Source organism: Vipera ursinii, assembly GCF_947247035.1.
Source record: "Vipera ursinii genome assembly, chromosome: 3".
Classification (NCBI taxonomy): Eukaryota; Metazoa; Chordata; class Lepidosauria; order Squamata; family Viperidae; genus Vipera; species Vipera ursinii.
Window position 1 is genome coordinate 60,814,228 of NC_139516.1, and position 20,738 is coordinate 60,834,965.

Below are 20,738 nucleotides of genomic sequence, written 5' to 3' on the forward strand. Positions count from 1 at the left end.
ATGTAAACATTCATACTTAAATACAGACATTTTTCCAACATTCTAAATTGTCAGATAAGAGGCCTTGTCTCTTCAATATCTACCTGCACAGTTCCATTAAAGAAGCTTTTCACAACACTGGTATGGAGATCATTTCTTGCAAAAAGAATGACTATAACACAAGCATACCTTTTCCCCCCAACTTATATATAAGAAGAATCCCTCAGTTCTCTAATGAGTAATCAGAGATTGAAGTTTCTAGGCTAAAAAATCTTGTTGTAGCAAAAGAAAAGAAAAAGATAGAAACCTAACACCCAAATCAATACTGTATCACTCTCTCCACAGGCAAGAGATGCTGGGTCAGGAAAATCATGAAAAATTCATAACAAAGATAGTCAAGTCATCCATAAAGCAGAAAAAATAATGTTATATCTAAAGATCCCTTGAGCAATCGAAGACACTTTACAGATTTCACCACAGATAACTGCTGGTTTGTTTCATCGATGTGCCTTAATACTGTTCGTATCTTATTTCTGACAGTAAATGAGGATGTTTTGATCTATATTTACTATCTTTCCTTTTTCCTGTATTCACTTCTCAGCCTCTGTACTAGTTGCTCATGGGACAATTCCAAGTAACTGCTTTTAGCCCCAAAACAGGGAAAAACTCATCAATGAGGAAGTTCTCTGTAGAATTACGTTATTGCTATATTCCTCTGCAGCAGAAATTTAGTTACAGTAGAACAGTCAAGAAGCCTATTCCAGTATGGGATCTAATTTTTTACACTCACCCACAAAGCATTTGTCCCTGATGAATTCAGGGCTATGAACCATGAAGAAAGATCATAACATAGTTCACAGAATGGTTTTAGGGTGACAGGAAATCTGCCACAGCTAATAATCTATAGAGATAATAAGGCTCAGTTTTCTATTCTTCCCTTAAACTTAGATATGTGTAATAATTCCTCATAGGTAGCTCAAGGAAAAATAATTTTACTGAAAAATATAACACACAAAAATGCACAGAAATTTTATGAATTAGCAAAACGCTAATAATTACAAAGTTATCCAAAAGAATGTTTTCTGTAGTAATAGATATCTCATAAATTATTAAATTATAAATTCAGATATTTATAAAGTTTTGTGTTTACAACCAATTTCTTCATACTCATTGTTGAAATGAAGTGGTATTTGATCCACAAAATTAAATTGTTGAAAATATTTCAATTTTCATGAGTGTAAAATGAAGGTGATAAATCACTGTTCATTATGTTCAATTCAATGTAGTACCTAAAAGAGGCATGACGTTAGGTATTGCTACGATTAATTATTACAAATACAAGAATTTCCTGAGCTTAGAATATCATTTAAAACACTAAAATATTTATTTTTAATAACAATTTACTATAAAGGCAAAAGGTTTAAGTGTTTATTATAAAGAAGGTACTTGGGGAAACAGCAATGTTTCTGATATTGGAATAAGCCCAATTGGTCAGCTCTAGGTTTCTACATTCCTTCATTACTGTTATCCATAGCTCTTATTTTTTAAGGCATGGGTCCCCAACCTGTGGGCCGCAGCCTATTAGCCACAGGGCTGCATGAGAGGCTGGCTGGTACACAGCCCCACTCATGCAAGCATCATCATGAGCATCATGAGCATTGTGGGCATTCACAGCCCCACTCACATGGGTGTTCGCCACCCCATTCACATGAGCAATGGGCATTCATGCGCACATGCATTCCTCCCTCCACAAGACCATACCTTCTTTTTCCCCTTCCCCGCACTCTGGCCAACCCCGAGAGGTTGGGGAACTCTGTTTTAAGGGGTCCTATTCATTCATACTGCATATGATTTGACATTCAAGGGAGTCATTAGAGAGATTTTCAGTGGGATGAGAAAGGTCCCATTATAGATTTGGAAATCAATTTGTTTAACAATAGACATAGACCTAAAACATTTTCCCATTAATGTCCAAAGGTGCTTTTCAAGAGGTAACTGGACTTTAATGTTTTTCTTTGAGAATCTCTGAGAATCTCCATAGACATTTTCCCATTAACTGCATTTAAAAAAATACTTGAAGTATTAACAGTATTGATGAAAGATAATGATATTGCTAAAAATGTATCAAAACAAAATATTTATACAAGTTGATATCCTGGCAATTGCAGCAAAATTCAAAGAATGCTGCTAGCAGTTCAGGTGGTATACAACTAGTCCTAGGTAGTTACTATAGATATCAGATTAGGCTCAGCCATTACTATGAGTAATTTAAAATAAAAAAATAAAATTACAGTATCTGAAAAGACACAAAAGTATTTTTCACAAGACAATTGGACTTTCTTGAACAACTATGACCTGGATGATTGAGAATCTCCATAGACATCTGAAAAGACATTTAAAGCAACTAGAAAATCTGTCTTGAATATAATGTATGATCAACATTTTATAATATATTCTACAAATTTTCTTTCCTTTTCCATTTTGCTTTGCCCTTATCATAGTATTATTCTCTTACTGAATACGTTTTGATCAGCAACACAAAGATATAGTGGGTGAAAAATTAAAAATACATATTCTTCTAGCACTCCTGGCTATTCAAAAAGCAGCAAAACATTCAATGCAGTTGCTAGTAAGAAACCTGAGTGCCAGCCTCTACTTTGCCAAAAAAAAGAACACAGCAATAGAAATCCATTCCACTTGCAAGATGGTAGACAGGCAACATTAATTGGAAATAATATTATAAACATACAGAAACAGAAATAAGAAAAGCACAGTGCAGCAGTCTTTTCTATTTGCTGCATATGTCCTACGAAGTGTTGATTGTGGCTTATGAAATAAGTTACAAGTTGCTAAATAGAAACTAAATTAACTGCATCACATCACTCATAATTATGATAATCACAAATAGCATTCTTTTTTCATAAAAATTCACTTTTGACAGACACATGTCATCATTAGAAATTAGATACACTTGAGTATTTATATTCTATTCATCAAAGATCAGACTTAATCTGAAATACAAAATATACTTATCTTTCTTACAAATTGGCAGCTGACATGTTCTTACAAATATTAACAATTAAGCATATAAATTTAACACAATATTACCTATATCAATTAATATTAATTCTATTCTGTAGACTAAAATAACAGTAACAGATTAGATCATATTCTTTCCCTTTTTTGCAAAAAAAGCAAATAAATCTAGTGTGCTTTAAAACAGAATATAATTATTCAAAAGGAAGAAACTGTATTGTGTGTGCGTACACATATATAAAATACACACAGGCATCCACACGTGTATGCAGTTTTGTTATATGAAATAATATGACTGACATTATTTCATAATAATAAGTGATGATATGATATGAAATAAAATCATATCATCAAATAAATACTTTGTTAATAGTCAGATAACTAAAATCCTTATGTTTAAACAAAAACTGAAATTGACACAATATTTAACGTTTATAAATTAAAACATGATGTCTCTTTCTCAGTAAACTATCGGCAGACTGCCAGATATTCCATGCATCAAAAGTCCTCTTTCACATAATTTTAAAATGTCTAAATTTAAAGGCAATATTTATTAATACAGACACACAAAACTAAAGCATAAACTTTTGTTGATGCATAACACAAACATAATATAACATATATTATATTGTTTCTACATGTACATCCTTATAGAGGACACCTTCTCCCTTTACATAAAGGGACATATCAGTTTGATTAAGGAGTGGTATATTGCAGTGAATGACGAAAAAAGCCTTTTGCACATTGAGTAAAAGTAACATTGAAAGGTATGAATGCACAGAAGTTTACATTGGGGGCTCTTTTCCAATTCTGCACCAACTCTTCCAAGTCTTTGTCAAACCATGCAACAATTTCCATAGAAGTGATAAAGTAGAAACAATGCATAGGTCTTTATACTTCTTACTCTCTGGATATTCTTCTCTTCTGTACATTGTTTACTTTTTATGCCTGACAAAGTTTTGAGTCGAACTCAGCTCCTGGTAGACTACATGAACATGTCCATCACAGATAAAAAATATGGTATTTGCATTCTTCATACCATATTGGTTACAATGTATCTAACATAACTATAAATATTATATAGAGTAACTTCGATCAAGTTATTTAAAGCACACAGTGAAGCATCCTTGATCCTCTTGGTGCTAGTGATGATGATGTTGATGATGATGACTAGCACCAATGATGTTAGCTAGTTTGGGTAATGAAAGATTTGCAAGAAAAGCATGACGCTCCAAGAGCACCAAGGACCCCTCATTTCAACCCCGAATCACAAATATTCTCTTTTGTTGAAATCACACAGAATTTAGGTCAACTATTCATTTTTTATATTTGAGGTGCAATTATATCTATATCTATCTACACACACACACATATATAGCTTTTAAACAGGTATGGCATAAATTATATTGTAACTTGAATGTAGTTAAAGAGGATTTTGAACAAAATACATATTTAATAATCTTAAATAAATAATTTTTAACTATTTTATGACTTGTTCAGAATAAAGAAACCTCTACTGTTCTTACAATGTAATTAATGTAAAACATATACATATTAATGCAATGATTTAAAATATTTCTTTAATACATCTACAATACAGTATCTATGGATTCCCAAGGTACTGTTAAAGCCTTATTACATTCAGGTACAATTTCTTTTACAGGAAATTTGAAAGATGATAAAAAGATTACATGAAGATACATTACAAAGTTCAGTACTAACAGAGAATCCATTATTTTATATGTATACAACCACCAAAACAAATATCCTGTGAATTCTGAACATATACTATATCTCTTCATATCTCAATGTCAAGGAGACAACCTCTTTTTCATTTCTTAGCTGTATATTCTCATCAGTGTTGACTAAGGCCCAAAACAGGAAAACAAAGCCAATCATACACCCTCAATAGTTTTGATAATATATTCATTTTTTCCTTCTAACATTGGTAGAATAATCATAAAATATAATCTGTGAAATGGTTTACATGTACTGCAAGATAGAAATAGAAAGTGGCATATTTATTCTAAAGCAAATCACTTTAATCAGTAAATATTAAATTAATATTCATTTATTTGGTCCTATATTTATTGTTTTGCTCTGCACTTCTTTGGAGTGTGGTTTCTACCATTAACCATCAACACACATGCATGAACATGTATCACAATCACACATTTATAGTGTTGTACAGACTTTTCTTGCATTGATATCATTCTGTTTGCTGAAGGTTAAAATAAAGTTAATGTTATCTTTTAAATGTGGTATATCAAGTACTTAACAGCCAATTGACCGTAAGCAGATTGATACAGCCTTTTAAATTAATTAGTTAGATGGGGATAAAATGAAATATAAAGAAGACCAAACTAACAACAATAGGCAGAAAACCCACTTAAATTGACAATGAAGATATCAAAGTGGTAGATAGCCTTTCAGGATCAACCATCAACAGCAAAGGAACAAGCAGTCAACAAATATGCCATAAACTAACACTTGATAAGAGTAGCTATGAATGCCTTGGAAAATATATTCAGATGCAACAAAGATGATTAGGGGCCTGGAGATTAAACCATATGAGGAATGGTTGCAGGAATTGGATATGTCTAGTGTAGTGAAAAGGACTAGGGATGACATGACAGCAGTGTTAGAATATTTGAGGGCTTCTCAGAGAGCACCAAGGACCCTCCATTTCAACCTTGAGCTACAATTAATCTTTCTTGATATCTTATTTTTTAAAAAAAAAACCTAGATAAATACTTAGCATCAAATAGTGCAAAAAGAGAAAAAAATCTGGAAATATACTGTTTAGAATTTGTAGGGAGATATAGGTGTTGCTCTGCTTACAAGCACAATTGAGCCCAAAATTTCTGTTGCTAAATGAGACATTTATTAAGTGAGTTTTTGCCCCATTTTACAACCTTTCTTGCCACCCTTGTTGAGTGAATCACTGCAGCTGTTAAGTTAGTAACAGGGCTGTTAAGTGAATCTAGATTCCCTCATTGACTTTGCTTATCAGAAGGTCGCAAAAGGTGATCACATGACCTGGGGACACTGCAACCATTTGCCAGACATCCAAATTGCAATCATGTGCCCATGGGGATGCTGCAATGGTCATCAGTGTGAAAAAATGGTCATGTCACCTTTTTCAGTACTGTTGGGATTTCGAACAGTCACTACGTGAATGGTTGTAAGTCGGAGGACTACCTGTATATGGAAAACTCTACTCCATCTGTAGCAAAATGTTTGTTTGGACGCTTCAATGAAATAGAGCTGCTAAATTTTAAAATCCTAAGAATCCTTATCCTAAAGCAGGATAAGAAAGACTACTGTGGGCGCCCCGGAGCTATGGAACCAGTTACCGGTTGAGCTCTGGATGGCGCCCGATCTTCGCTCCTTTCGCCGCGATCTGAAAACATACCTGTTCGAACAAGCTGGCCTGGCCTGAGGGGGGATTGGTGGGGTTTTTTATTATCATTTTATTGGGGTTTTATTAATGTATTTATTGTTTTTATGGGCATGTATTTAATTACTTTTTAATTTTTGTAGCTTTGTGTTTTATTCTTGCCCTGTACACCGCCCTGAGTCCTTCGGGAGAAGGGCGGTATAGAAATATTAATAAATTAAATTAAATTAATTAAATTCAAATTTAGTATATTCCACATGCTTGGTGTAAAAAAGAATATTTGTTAATTATGGGATAACCAACATGGAAATTATATTTCAATATAAATGAACAACTAAAAGACAAAAACTAATTAAAAGAACATGCAAAGTACATATACCAAATCCTTCTGAAGTTTAATAAAGAAAACATTCAACAGAAATTTTTTTCCTCCTGGGTAATATATGATAAGCAAACAGAAGTATCACGATTACGAACTGCTTTATAAGAAACTATGAACAATAAGCTAATAATAGTGATATTTTAGGCTTTCAAGTATTTTTTTAGGCTGCCAAAGTAATCCAGGCAATCATATGAATCAAAAAATTATCTCAACTTAATATGTACAATCTGATTAAACAAATACGCTACAATACATTTATACTAAACAACCAACAAAGTACTTTCTTAGTTTACACATCGTTTGTTATTTCTTCAACAATAATACATCTAAATCTTCAACATAAATGGCGCTTACCTGAGATTCTTTTACATTTTCAACTGAGAAATTGAACCAGACTCGAAAACGTGAATTACATGTGTCTGGTCTGATGAAAAGATCATATTCAAATTCAGTAATATGGTCAACACGTCCAAGGTTCCCTAGAAACATTTGCAAAACAAATTGGGAGGTTAAGGTTTACACAAAATCCCTCTATTGTAATGTCATGGTCATCTCACCAAAACGCCTAAATAAAATTGTATGGACAAAGCTATCCCAAATCTACTAGCTCGGGGTCCCCAATCCCTGGGCCATTGCCCACTAGTGGGTGCGGCCTTTTCGAAACCAGGCCATGGGAGAAATGTGCAAGTGCGCACGTGCATGAAGCTCCACTTGTGCGAGTGGCGGGCAAGCATGGGCACATGTTTGAAGCTCCACTCATGCATGTGGAGGGTGCTTGCACTCATGTGGGAAGCTCAATTTGTGCAAATGGATCTTCATGCGCGAGCACCCTCCACTTCTGTGAATGGAGCTTTGCGCATGAGCAGAAGCACCCTCCACTTAAGTGGTCTCTGCTCACGCGAATAGAGCTTCACGCGAGTGCAAGCAACCTCCACTTGTGTGAGAAGCTTCATTTGCACAAGTGGAGGACAGACGCATGTGAATAGAGCTTTGTGTGGGCCTGACACTCACACATTCCCCCCCCCGCCAGGCTGGATCACCAAGCTGGAAAGGTTGGGGACCACCGTACTAGATGGCCATACAAGTACATTTCATTTTCTAAAGTACAGTAAATGTGTATTTGTCATTTTAGGGCAGTAACTCCCTTCAACACTATGCCTGTCCAGCAATTTTGTATTTGAAAGTAAAAGGAATTTTCTATGGTTACTTTAGCAGAAAAGTGACAGTCAAAAGTTACTGGTTACTGGTTCATTTTTTGAACATTCTTTCATAAAATGACATTTACTGTATTTTAGAAAATGAAATGTGCTTGTATGGCCATCTAGTACGGCGGTCCCCAACCTTTCCAGCTTGGTGATCCAGCCTGGCGGGGAGGAATGTGTGAGTGGCAGGCCCTCATGAAGCCCCATTCGCATGTGTGTGTCCTCCACTCATGCAAATGGAGCTTCGCGTGCGAGTGGACAGTGCTTGCACTCGCACATGAAGCTCTATTCACATGAGCAGAGACCACTTAAGAGGAGGGCATATATCATTGATAAAATAAATAAAAGATAAGACAGGACTACTTGGAGCAATGTATTTCAATATCCTTAGCTGATAACACACCAGATTTAACTGTGGATGAAAAGAAGGAAGTGTGGATAATTGACGTGGCAATACCAGAGTATAGTAGAGGACTGGATAAGATGACAAAAGTATCAAGATCTGAAAATCGAAAGTTTATGGCATAACTAGATGCACTAGGTATCTACCAAAAAATCTTTCATGGCACTTAGAAAACCTGCACATTGACAAAATTTCCATCAGGCAATTGCAAAAGGCCATACTGCTTGTATCCACACATATATTATGGCAGTACAGTGTGACATCCTAAGTCCTTGAGAAGAAGTCAATGTGTATGAAAGCCAACAATAGTTAAAGAACTGGCAGCTGTGATTTCACATTGTTCTATGTATAATAATAGCAAAAAATAAAGATGCTACATTAAGTTTTTAGAGTGCCTGGAAATAAACTAAAATGGGAAATGCTTTATAGCCTGATTAAGAATTGGTCCAATATTTCAATATAATGGGGGGAGAAAACTGACTTCAAATGAAAAAAAAAACAGGATGGGAAAGTAAGCAAAAAACAGCAAACTGCCCTGTTACATAAACCATAGGATACTTTACTTGTGGAGCTTCCTAGTGCTCAGTCAGACAAGTTTAATGATTGCACAGTTCCTTTTCTCCAAAACTTCTCATTTTATTAGTTTCCCTGGAACTTTTTCCCATTTGGTTCCTTTGTTACTTCTAGACTGAACTTCTGTTAATCAGTTATCCAAGCTCTTATGTAGAATGTTATGGATAGGAGACAAAGTCAACTAATATTTCTCTATATAGTCCTTGACTTACAATAATTCATTTAATGACCCGTTCAAAGTTTAAAAAGCACTGAAAAAATTGACTTATGACCGATTTTCACACTTACAACTGTTATAGCATCCCCATGCTCGAGTGATCAAATTGGGGCACTTACAGTGGTGGGATTCAGCCAGTTCACACCACTTCAGCAGAACCGGTAGCTAATTTTTGCCCAGGCCCAGACTGGACTTCCAGAAATGGCATCCACACAGAGCGCCAGTTGTTCACATATTTGAATCCCACCACTGGGCACTGAGCAAATACAGCTGCACTGTTCTGGGATTGTGTGATCACTACTTGTAACCTTCCCATTTGGCTTTCAGCAAGCAAAGTCAAAGGGGGAAGCCAGATTTGCTTAACAACCACACGATTCACTTAATGTCTACAGCGATTTGCTTAACTATTATGGCAAAGGAAGTCATAAAATGGGGCAAAACTCATTTGACAACTGTCTTGTTTAGGAACAGAAATTTTGACTCAATGGTGGTTGTAAATTGAGTACTACCTGTATACAATTTCTACTGTTCCCCCCACCCCCCAAAATCTTTTGCCATTGCTTTTTCAATCTTTTTTTCTTTTTACTTGAAAGAAAAGTAGCACAATAACATTCATGTATAGTGCTACATTTTTCCAATTTGGAAACACCTTGAATCCTCTGCTTACATTATTAGTATACAAATACAGTAAACTAAAAACAGATTCTACACAAATGCAAAACTCTGGAATATATCCTCAGTAGTAGCAGAATACTTGAGAAATGACATATGTGTCCAGTATGTGTTAGATTATTTCAAGTTCTAAATTATATAATAATGTTTTTTCCTTTTTGGTAGCAATAATACAACATTTAAAAACGGGATCTACAGAGTATTTTCAATCTGAAATATTTTAAGTATTAAATGCTCTATTTTGAATTTGGAATGTGTTATTATGATCAATACAGAAGTCCCTTGATTTTCAAACAAGTATTTTAAGCTCAAACAAGGTCAGTTTCAAAGTTGAAATGCTTTTAAAATAGTCACTACCAGATATGTTTTAAATTCAAATGGATTGTACAACCCTGGTCAAAATTAAGACATAACCTGCATAATCACAAAGTACTACTTGAGGAACAAAGTTTTAAGACAGTTTTTAAATGAAACACTCTTCAGCTTACACTGGGATTGCCTGTATCTTTTTTCACATTTTAGTTATAATGATACCATAATAAAACTATTAAAATCATCCATACAGTCTTGAGAAACATATGTGAACACACCTAAAAACTATTCTTTTTTTAAAAAAAAGTTTATTCTTTTTTTTATTGAAAAGTTTTATCATACATTTTATCTTTAACAATCCCCCTACCCCTCCCCTATCCCTCCCTCCCTACCCCTCCCCCCCTCCCCTCCCCCCCCGACTTCCCAGAGCTAAGTACAAGGTATAAAAAACCAAAAAAAACCCAATCATAAACATCCATATGCTAACAACCATAAACTCTAAGATCTATCTCTCTCTAGCTCATATAGGATAACTACAAACACTATTAATATAAGATATATAAAAAAAGAGAAAAGAAAAAAAAGGAGAAAAGAAAGGAAGACTTATTCAAATGCTACATGAAACTTCTTAGTCCCATATTTGTTCTGGATATACTCAATCCATTTTCTCCACTCCATAACATAACGTTCTTGCGAGTGATCTTTCAAATAAGCCGAGATCTTTGCCATCTCTGCCAGGTCAGAAACCTTTAAAGTCCATTCTTCTATAGTCGGCAGTTCCTCCTTCTTCCAGTATTGACCTACTAAGAGTCTTGCTGCCGTAATTAAATTCAACATCAGCTTAGTGTCCACAACCGTAGCATCTGTAATTATTCCCAACAAAAAAAGTTGCGGACAAAACTTTATCCTTTGCTTAAAAATCTTCTGCATATTCCACCAAATTTTTATCCAAAAAGCCTTAACCTTTTTACAAGTCCACCATATATGAAAATATGTTGCATCTTCTTCACCACACCTCCAGCATTTAGGCTGATAGTTCGGACACATACTTGCCAGCTTTTTAGGATCTAAATGCCATCTGTAAAACATTTTATAAAAATTCTCTCTTAGATTTTGAGCTTGTGTGAATTTTACGTTCCTCACCCAAATCCTTTCCCATGTGTCCATTGTAATAACTTCTTGGATGTTTTGGGCCCATTTGATCATACAATCCTTAACAAGTTCTGTTTCTGAGTCAATTTCTATCAAAGCAAGATATATCCGTTTAATATGTGCTGGACCCTGATTTCTGATTTGCTTTATCAGATTTTCATCAATCATTGTAAAACCATTTTCTGATCTTCTTTCCACCTGGCCCGTAGCTGAGTATATTGAAACCAAGTTTGAACAATCTTCTCATCTCGCAAGAGGCTATATGGTTTCAAACAGCAGACATTTCTTTCCAAGCTTAAAATCTCCTTGTACGTAGTCACATCATGTTTAAAACCAACATTTATATTTTCTATTGTGTGTTTTGGGATTGCCCACAATGGTATCTTACAATCTAGCTTATGTCTGTACTTCTTCCAAACTCTCAACAATGCCTGTCTTAAAATATGCACTCTAAAGACATTATCTACCTTCTTATCATACAACAAATATGCATGCCAGCCAAACAACAAGTCGTGGCCCTCAAGATTTAATAATCTCTCTTGTGTCAAATTGATCCAATCACTTATTCCTGCTAACGCAGCAGCTTCATAATATAATTTAAAATTAGGCATTTTAAGACCACCTCTTTCACGAGTATCCTGTATAATCTTAAGTTTAACTCACGGCCTTTTCCCTGCCCAAACAAATTTATTGATACCTCGCTGCCATTCCTCCAAATTAGAATCTTTCTTAAGAACCGGTATCATTTGAAATAAAAATAAGAATTTAGGCAGGACATTCATTTTCACTGCTGCGATTCGCCCCAACAAAGACAATTGCAATTTTTCCCAGCTCTCCATTTCTTTTTGAATTTTCCCCCATAATTTTTCATAGTTATTTTTATATAACTTTGTATTAGAGGGCGACAAAAGCACCCCCAAATATTTAACCCTTTTAACAATCTCAAATCCAGTTAGTCCTTCTAAGAGAGCCTTTTGTGAAGCTGTCATATTTTTGGCCAGAATTTTAGTTTTTTGTGTATTAACTTTAAATCCAGAAACCTTCCCATATTGTATTATTATCTCCATCAGGTCCACAACAGAGTTCTCCGGCTGGGTCACTGTAACAACCAGATCGTCTGCGAACGCTCTCAATCTATAATCCTGATCTCTAATTTGTATACCCTTAATTTTTTCCGAATTCCATATTTTAACCAATAATATCTCCAATGTTAACACAAATAACAAGGGCGATAACGGACACCCTTGCCTTGTGCCCTTCTCAATATTAAATATTATTCTCTTTAGAGAATAAACTGTCTTAATGTTTTAATATAATAAAAGTTATTATTTCAAAGGTTTCTAAGATAGTATTCAACAGTTAAATATTATTTTAAAATATTATCTATATTCATAAGGCATATTAATGTTATTAAAAAATCATACAGGCTGCCTTAGCATTATTCACTCATCAGTTGCTGCTCACATTTGCATTAGCTGTCTATATAAGGCTACTGTTTTATTTCATGTACAATTATAAAATAATGTTAAAGTGGGTGTCATTTAGTATTATGTATATTAAGAAAAGGAATAAAAATACTGCTTCAGTTATCTCTCAATACATGTTCAACACATCATAAAATGTTAAAATAAGGCAAATAAGAAAGATTGTATGTCATAAACACTGAAATCCTGTTTCAATTAAAGGCTAATTGGAGTTTCTATATGTGCCAAACGATTACCATAAAAATGCAAAAAAATAATAATAATAGATGCATTAAGCAACCTTAAGATCTTCTTAAAACACATATTGTGCTTTTCTACAGAGAACTTTAAAATGGAAAAATAGTCCTTGAGGGTCTTAGACAAGCCTCAGGCAACATAAAGGAAAAGGTCAAATACGCTGCTAAAAAGGACTGTTATCTTCAGAACAACTACTTATCAGCCAGCTTGCAGCCCTGCTTATTTACAGTTATTGGTCCCAGAGGAAGTGCACTTCAACACAAGCCACGATTACTTTGTAATGAGTTTGCCAGAAATGGTAAAGGAAACTAATTTGTAACAATGTGCTTGTCCCTTATATACAAACTTTTACCGACACTTGTGTTTTTTGGCCAGCAATGAATAACTAACTTTTCTCTCTCTCTCTCTCTCTCTCAATAAGCTGTGAAAACAAAAATACACTTAAAAGACCAACTTGCAGTTACGAATGTGCTGAAATATCAGTAATTTTCTCTCTCAGCTACCCATTACACTATTCATGACGATGATCAATTCCCCTGTGGTGGTTACACAGAATAGACATTTCAAAGGATGATTTGCACGTGTAAATTAACACTGTTTGGGAGAAAATAGGTTGCACCTGTCACAGATTAGTAACAAAAGGTCAGATGCCCTCTTTTCTACTTAAAACACCCAAGTATTATGTGCCTTGCTTCTAGAATATAATTCTGGGTTGACTAAACATAGAATAGCAAGCAGCACAATGAACAAAAATATATAAAGACTTAAACCTTAACTAAAAGGTCCCAATTAATCTATTCTTCAAAATAAGTAGCAGTAATCAGAACACTGTCAAATAATTTTTCAAAAGTATTTTTGTCAATATATTGCCAGTTTTCACTTTTTATCTAAGGAATAGTAATATCTACATAGAGACAATAAAATTATTAATAACCATATAAAACCTTTAAAATAAAAAAACCTTAATCTTTGCTTTCAAACATATTGAAAATTTATTGAACTTTATACCGCAAGGAATAATGAATATTGGATTTTACACTGAAGGTAGTACAACAGAAAGTTATTTTAGAGTTCTATAGTGTGTTCAAAGGAATCTTCTTGGAGAGCCTCTCTCTCTTGAATGCAATCAATTTTTATTTGTATTCGATAATAAAAAAGATATAAAATGAAGAGAATCAAATGCATATTTTAGACAATAGATATGGGAAGAGTGCTGCTCCATATCCAATTCTCCTCCATATTATTGTGCTGAAAAATACATGGCTACTTAAGAAGACATTTGGAGATATGGAGATTTAATCTACCTCACAGAATGATGCTGTCATGGTTTCTGAGGTGCCTACAAATTGGAGTTCTTTTATTTTAAACACTGTTGTTTTGTAAGCCATTTACAACCTGTTAGAATTCAGCAATTTAATAATTAAATAAATAAATATCATATATACATTATGCAATTGCTTTGACTAACCTTGAACTTTGTGTTTTCCTCTCTCTTAGTGGCTAGAAGACATAAATACTGGACATTCCTGTTTGAACTCAACATAACTCAAGAAAGCCAGTTGGGACCGGAATTTCAGCAATCAGTCAATGCAGTTGTAAGTTGAGTCACCATGTGACCATACTCAATTTTACCACCATCTTTACGTGGGCCCTAAATGAATCATCATGGTAGTTAAGCGAATCATGTGGTTATAAGCGAATCCAGCTTCTCCAATAAACATTTTTTTTGCCAGAAACCAGTAAAAAAACGATAGCAAATCACAATGATGTGATTGCAAGAGGCTGCAACCAGTTGTAAATGCGAGCCAGTTGCCAAGTGCACAAATTGCGATCATGTGACCACGAGTAGGGTGCAACAATTAAAAGTGCAAGTACAGATTGTAAAGCATTTTTTCCACAGTCATAAGTCAAGGAATACTTATACTACACTCATCTGCCATAAATTATCAATGATTTATGAAGAGCTGTTGTGGCGCAGTGGTTAAAATGCAATATTGCAGGCTAATTCTGCTGACCGACTGCTGCCTGTAGTTCAACAGTTCGATTCTGAGCAGCTCAAGATTGACTCAGCCTTACATCCTTCCAAGGTCAGTAAAATGAAACCCAGATTAATGGGGGCAACATGCTAACTCTGTAAACCACTTAGAGAGAGCTGTAAAGCATGGTGAAGCTGTACATAAGTCTAAGTGCTATTACTATTGCTATTCTCAGATTCTCACATGATATAAAGCTGCTTTTCTGTCATCATGTATTTTCAATAATATGCAATATGCTTAGAGATAATCTTACCACCTTGTGTTGTTATTATCTGGAAACTGCTAAGAATTTGCCTGCCCAGCGGCTAGCACATAGCAACATTAATGGAATGGAAGAATCTAAGAGGAAGGCTTCTGAGGAAAATAAAATACTTAATTCTATATATAATGAGTCTGAGACAGTGATCAAATATCTAAACATGAATATAAGAAATACAGCTAGAACAGCAAAGCTGACTTGGATAACTTTTTTGAGTATGGAGGTAAAACTGTAGGCCAATAGTGGGTCTGTGTCTGTGTGGTAGAACATAGGATTACATAAGATCACCAAGAGATAATATGCAATAGTAAAAGCTTAACTTTATTCTATGGTTAACTAGAAACTTCTCTCTTGCACTCTAATGCTCTACTTGAATACATAAATTGGAAGGTTTTGCAGTTTACCAGGTTGAAAACACGTACAATCATGCAATTTACTGTATGTCCAGATAGCATTCAAAAATTACTATTAGTAATTCTTATGAGAGAATATCACAGTTTCCACATGTTACTTTAAACCCACCACCTTGTAAGCTCTCATTTACTCATTCCAACTGAAAATGCTATCTGGTTTATGTGATATTCTTCACACCCTTCATTTTGCATAAATTCCTGGTATTTTTTAAAGTGACATTTAAAACATACTAATGTATTTTGGTATTTTCTTATGATTACACTGTTTTCAAACGAATAGCCTTTGCCTGTTATTTCACTTTACCGAATGTATAAGCATTTTTTTTATTTCAATGTATTTCAGGTTTTGTAGCAAATTAAACATTAATCTTTCTCTGCAAATGTCAAGTGATATTTAAATGTTTTTCTGGCAGATAAATGATTATTAATATTAATGTGGTAAAATTACAGTTTTGTCCTTTCTTTGATATTTATAAAAATACTAAGAATGTCAAAATAGTTCTTAAGAAAAATACATTATTGCTTTACTATCAAGTCCCTATTAACACAAAAGAAAAAAAATCAAGTCCTAGAAAATATATTCATTACATAAGGTTGGGGGAGGAGTGAAATTGAGTTTCCTATAATTTATGTTTATACATTGTCAGAAGGATCTTGGTGTGCTAGTGGAAAATGACTTAAATATGAGCAACCAGTGTCCTGCAGCTGCCAAAAAAGTCAACACAGTTGTAGGCTGCATTAACAGAGAGATAGAATCAAAATCACATGAAGTGTTGATACCACTTTATAATGCCTTGGTAAGACCACACTTGGAATATTGCATGCAGTTGGTTGCCATGATATGAAAAAGATGTTGAGACTCTAGAAACAGTGCGAAGAAGAGCAACAAAGATGGTTAGAAGACTGGAGGGTAGAACAGTTGAAGGAATTGGGTATGTCTAGTTTAATGAAAAGAAGGATTACGGTGACATGATAACAGTGTTCTAATATCTAAGGGGCTGCCACAAAGAAGAGGGGGGTCAACCTATTTTCCAAAGCACGTGAAGGCAGAACAAGAAGCAATGTACAAAACTAATCAAGGAGAGAAACGACCCAGAACTAAAAAGAAATTTCCTTACAGTTAGAACAATTAATCAGTGGAATAGCTTGCATCCAGAAATTGTGGGTGCTCCATCACTAGAGGTTTTTAAGAAAAGATTGGACAACCATTTGTTTGAAAATGTTACAGAATCTCCTGCTTGAGCAGGGGGTTGGAGGAGACCTCCAAGGTCCCTTTCTATTCTGCTATTTATAGGATAAAATTGTAGTTTAACTTTAGACTTATTTTGTGGTTAGTAAAATGAATGACCACTGCCAATATCAATATTAATTGCAATAAATGAAAATAAACTGAACAACAATATGTAGGTAGTCCTTGACTTACGACCACAGCTGGTTGTAAATTCCATTACTAAGCAAGATAGTTGTTAAGTGAATTTTGCCTCATTTTACCTTTCTTGCCATAGTTGTTAAGTAAATCATTGTAGTTGTTAATAACACAGTTAAGTCAATCTAGCTTCCCCATTGACTATGCTTGTCAGAAGGTCACAAAAGATGATCACATGACTCCGGGACACTGTCACCCTCATAAGTACATGTCAGTTGTCAAGCATCTGAGTTTTGATCACGTGTCCATGGGGATGCTACAATGGTCATAAATGTGAAAATCGATTATAAGTCACTTTTTATCAGTGCTACTGTAACTTCAAATAGTCACTAAATGAATGGTTGTAAATTGAGGACTACCTGTAGGTAGCCAAAGCATAAATTAAAACTGCTGATATTTCATATAGATTTCTACAAAATACCTAGAAATATATTAAGATTAAAGTACGATAGTCAAATTCAAATTCGAAAACTCATTTTACTTGCCTTTTACCCACTGTTTTTGATAGACTAGATTTATTTCCACATTTTGTGGCCCTATAAAGCCATTTGCAGTTTAGGTACAAAGCAATTTTAGCATGAAACTGTGAGATGGGTGGTTATATAAATTTGATTAATAAAATAAAAATAAAATAAAGAAAAGACAATACAACAAGGCACATTACTGTGAAAGTAATATCATTACTTTATAAAAGTAAAGATAAAATTTAATCTAATTTTAATTAATTGCTCTGACAATGAATCACAAATAAATCCCTTAATAGTGCTTATAAAAGAAAAGACAATATAAGCAGTTCTTGCTTATTAACTATTTGTTCAACAAACAGTGCTGAAAAAGGAGATTTAATCAGTTATCAAACATGAGGCCATTGCAGCATCCTTGTGGTCACATGATTGCAATTTAAGCACTTAAACAGTCCAGTATCCCAGCGTCACATATCATTTGCAACCTTCACAGCTGGCTTATGACCAGCAAAGTCAATGGGGAAGCTAGCAGAAAGTCACAAGCAGCAGCCATATGACATCATAATGGTCATGATGATTCATTTACTGAGCACAGCCAGCACTAATGTCATAAGTCATGTTTCAGTTTACAACTACATCACTTCACTTTGTAATGGAGCTGCTGGTCCCAACTGCAGTCAGTAAGTGAGGACTACCTGCATTTTCTAGGCATATTTGCTTTTGGAGCATATTTATTGTATTTAATTAAGCTGTTGATTATTTAATTGTCACTCTCAATTATTATTTACACTGGATTCAGTATTGTATCTTTTTGTCAACATATGAAGTACTAGCACATGTGTCACTTAAAGATCTTATATATATACACATATAAAGGTAAAGGTAAAGGTTCCCCCGCACATGCGTGCTAGTCGTTTCCGACTCTAGGGGCCGGTGCTCATCTCCATTTCAAAGCCGAAGAGCCAGCACTTGTCCGAGGACATTTCTGTGGTCATGTGGCCAGCATGACTAGATGCCAAAGGCGCACGGAATGCTGTTACCTTCCCACCGTAGTGGTCCCTATTTTTCTACTTGCATTTTTACGTGCTTTCGAACTGCTAGGTTGGCAGAAGCTGGGATGAGTAACAGGTGCTCACTCTGTCACGCGGCACTCGGGATTTGACCTGCCAAACTGCGTCCTAACCCACTGAGCCACCGCATCCCTATATACACATATACACATATATCTATTATATCTAAGGCTATGAATTGAGAAACTAATTCCCTTTGACAACACAATTTATTGTAGATTGAATACTGAAAAAAATAGAGGATATTCCTATTACCTATTCCTATTACCTACATCCCTTCCTTCCCACTGTCCCCATGAACATATATCAGCCCTCCCAGATAAACCAGACAGGAAACATGACTATATGAGCTTATTCTACTTTATTTTAAGGCTAAATTAGCTTAACCATTCAAGTCTCAAATCTTCTGCCATCTCTTTTAACAGCCTGATCAATTGTGGGGGGGAGATGTCCTTCCTAAGTTTTTTTTCCTGATTGTTAAGCCACCTCCTCCCTCTCTTGTCTGATTGTTCCCCAGGTAGCATCTCTTTCCTTTGTCCCTCAAGGTCATTCCTACATACCATTACATCATGTAAGATCTCATTTGTGGAATAATACAGGGCAAAGGCATGCACAAGGCATAGATAAATGAGGGTGGAGGTGATGGTGGGGAGCGATCAAACACCTATATAAACTGTTATAATCTTAAATCCATTGTTTATATAACTGCACCATTCCAGATCCAATAGCTTCAGTTTTTACACTTGTTCTTCTACACAGCCAATGAAAAACATAAAATATAGTTTTATTCAATAAGCAATCACACCAACCATCAATAGTCATAAACCTGAGACACTGAACTACAACATAAGTTATAGGGCAGGGGTGTCAAACTCGATTTTATTGAGGGCCGAATCAGCATTGTGGTTGCCCTTGGGGTGGCAGGTGGGCATACCTGGGGGCATGGCTGACTAGGTGGGCATGGCTGGCCCAATGTCACTTGCATGGGGGATGCCTGTGAGGGACTGGATGGGTGGCAAATTGGACCGAATTAGAAGCCGGGACCTGGTCCACCAGAGGAGCCTCATCATCCTTCTCGGGCCACATGGACAGTGGCATGGGCTGCCTGGGGACCTGGGCAGTGGGGAGGTGGGAACCTGGCCTGGCCCTCAAGCTCCTGGGGCTCTAAGAGCCTGTGACCCAGTCTGGCACTGCTTCCGGGGGGGGGGGGCTGGCCATGCATGGGACAGCTACGGGGCTGGGATTGGGCAGAGCAGGGAGAGAAGTCCCAGCTGTCTCTTGGGGACTGGGGGCTCCCTACCCTTCCCATTTTCCAGGGCCATCGTGGGTGTGACAGCAAGTGGGAGACTCATCCCACGTGTAGTGGAGCTGGAGGCCAAAATTGGATGGTGAAGGCTGAGCAGGCAGGGGCCATGGTATGGCAGTGACAGTGACTGGCTGGGCTTTCTTGCCATGGCCCCACCATCTGTCTTTGCTTGCCCGTGCTTGCCGAGGCATGTCAGCCTCCCAGCATGTCTGGCAGGCCAGATTGTGTGCCTTCCCCCTGCACCTTTGCCTCCACCTGCTGCTTGGAGGGCTGGCCCAGTGGCTGTGGCACTCAGACCCACCTACTCTATGTGGGCTGCAGGATCCCAGGGTGTGCTGTACTGTGGCCGAGGGGCTGGTGGGCTGTGGCTGCTGCCAGGCACCAACGGCCCTCGCACACACCCCACCTCCTGTGCATGCACCTGGGGGGGCACCCGGCTGAGCTGGGGTAGGCCAGTGCCAGGGTGATGGTGGGAAGTCTATCACCATCTCTGGGGTGGCCCTGCGGGCCTGATCTGGGCCCATTGTGGGCCAGATCGGGCCCATGGGCCTTGAGTTTGATATGTTTGTTAAAGGGTATATAACATAGTTTTGTATTTCTTTGCTCTGAGGAAATTTTCTTTTACATAGGGGAATTTTTGCAACACAATACACATTATCTTTCCACCTTACTATTCTGTAATCACCTTTGAGAATGTAGGATATATGTGTATTTC

General features: G+C 36.1%; 1 protein-coding gene across 2 annotated transcripts in view; it reads right to left on the reverse strand.

Moving 5' to 3' along the window:
• Nucleotides 1-20,738, reverse strand: part of BEND5 (BEN domain containing 5) — a gene marked incomplete at its 5' end in the record, with an annotated part of 895,229 nt that overhangs the window by 850,009 nt on the left and 24,482 nt on the right. For both annotated transcript variants that reach the window (XM_083359611.1, XM_083359610.1), the window contains one exon: nt 7,152-7,276. In XM_083359611.1, the coding sequence (XP_083215737.1) occupies nt 7,152-7,276 (125 nt within the window). The remainder of the gene's footprint in view (nt 1-7,151; nt 7,277-20,738) is intronic.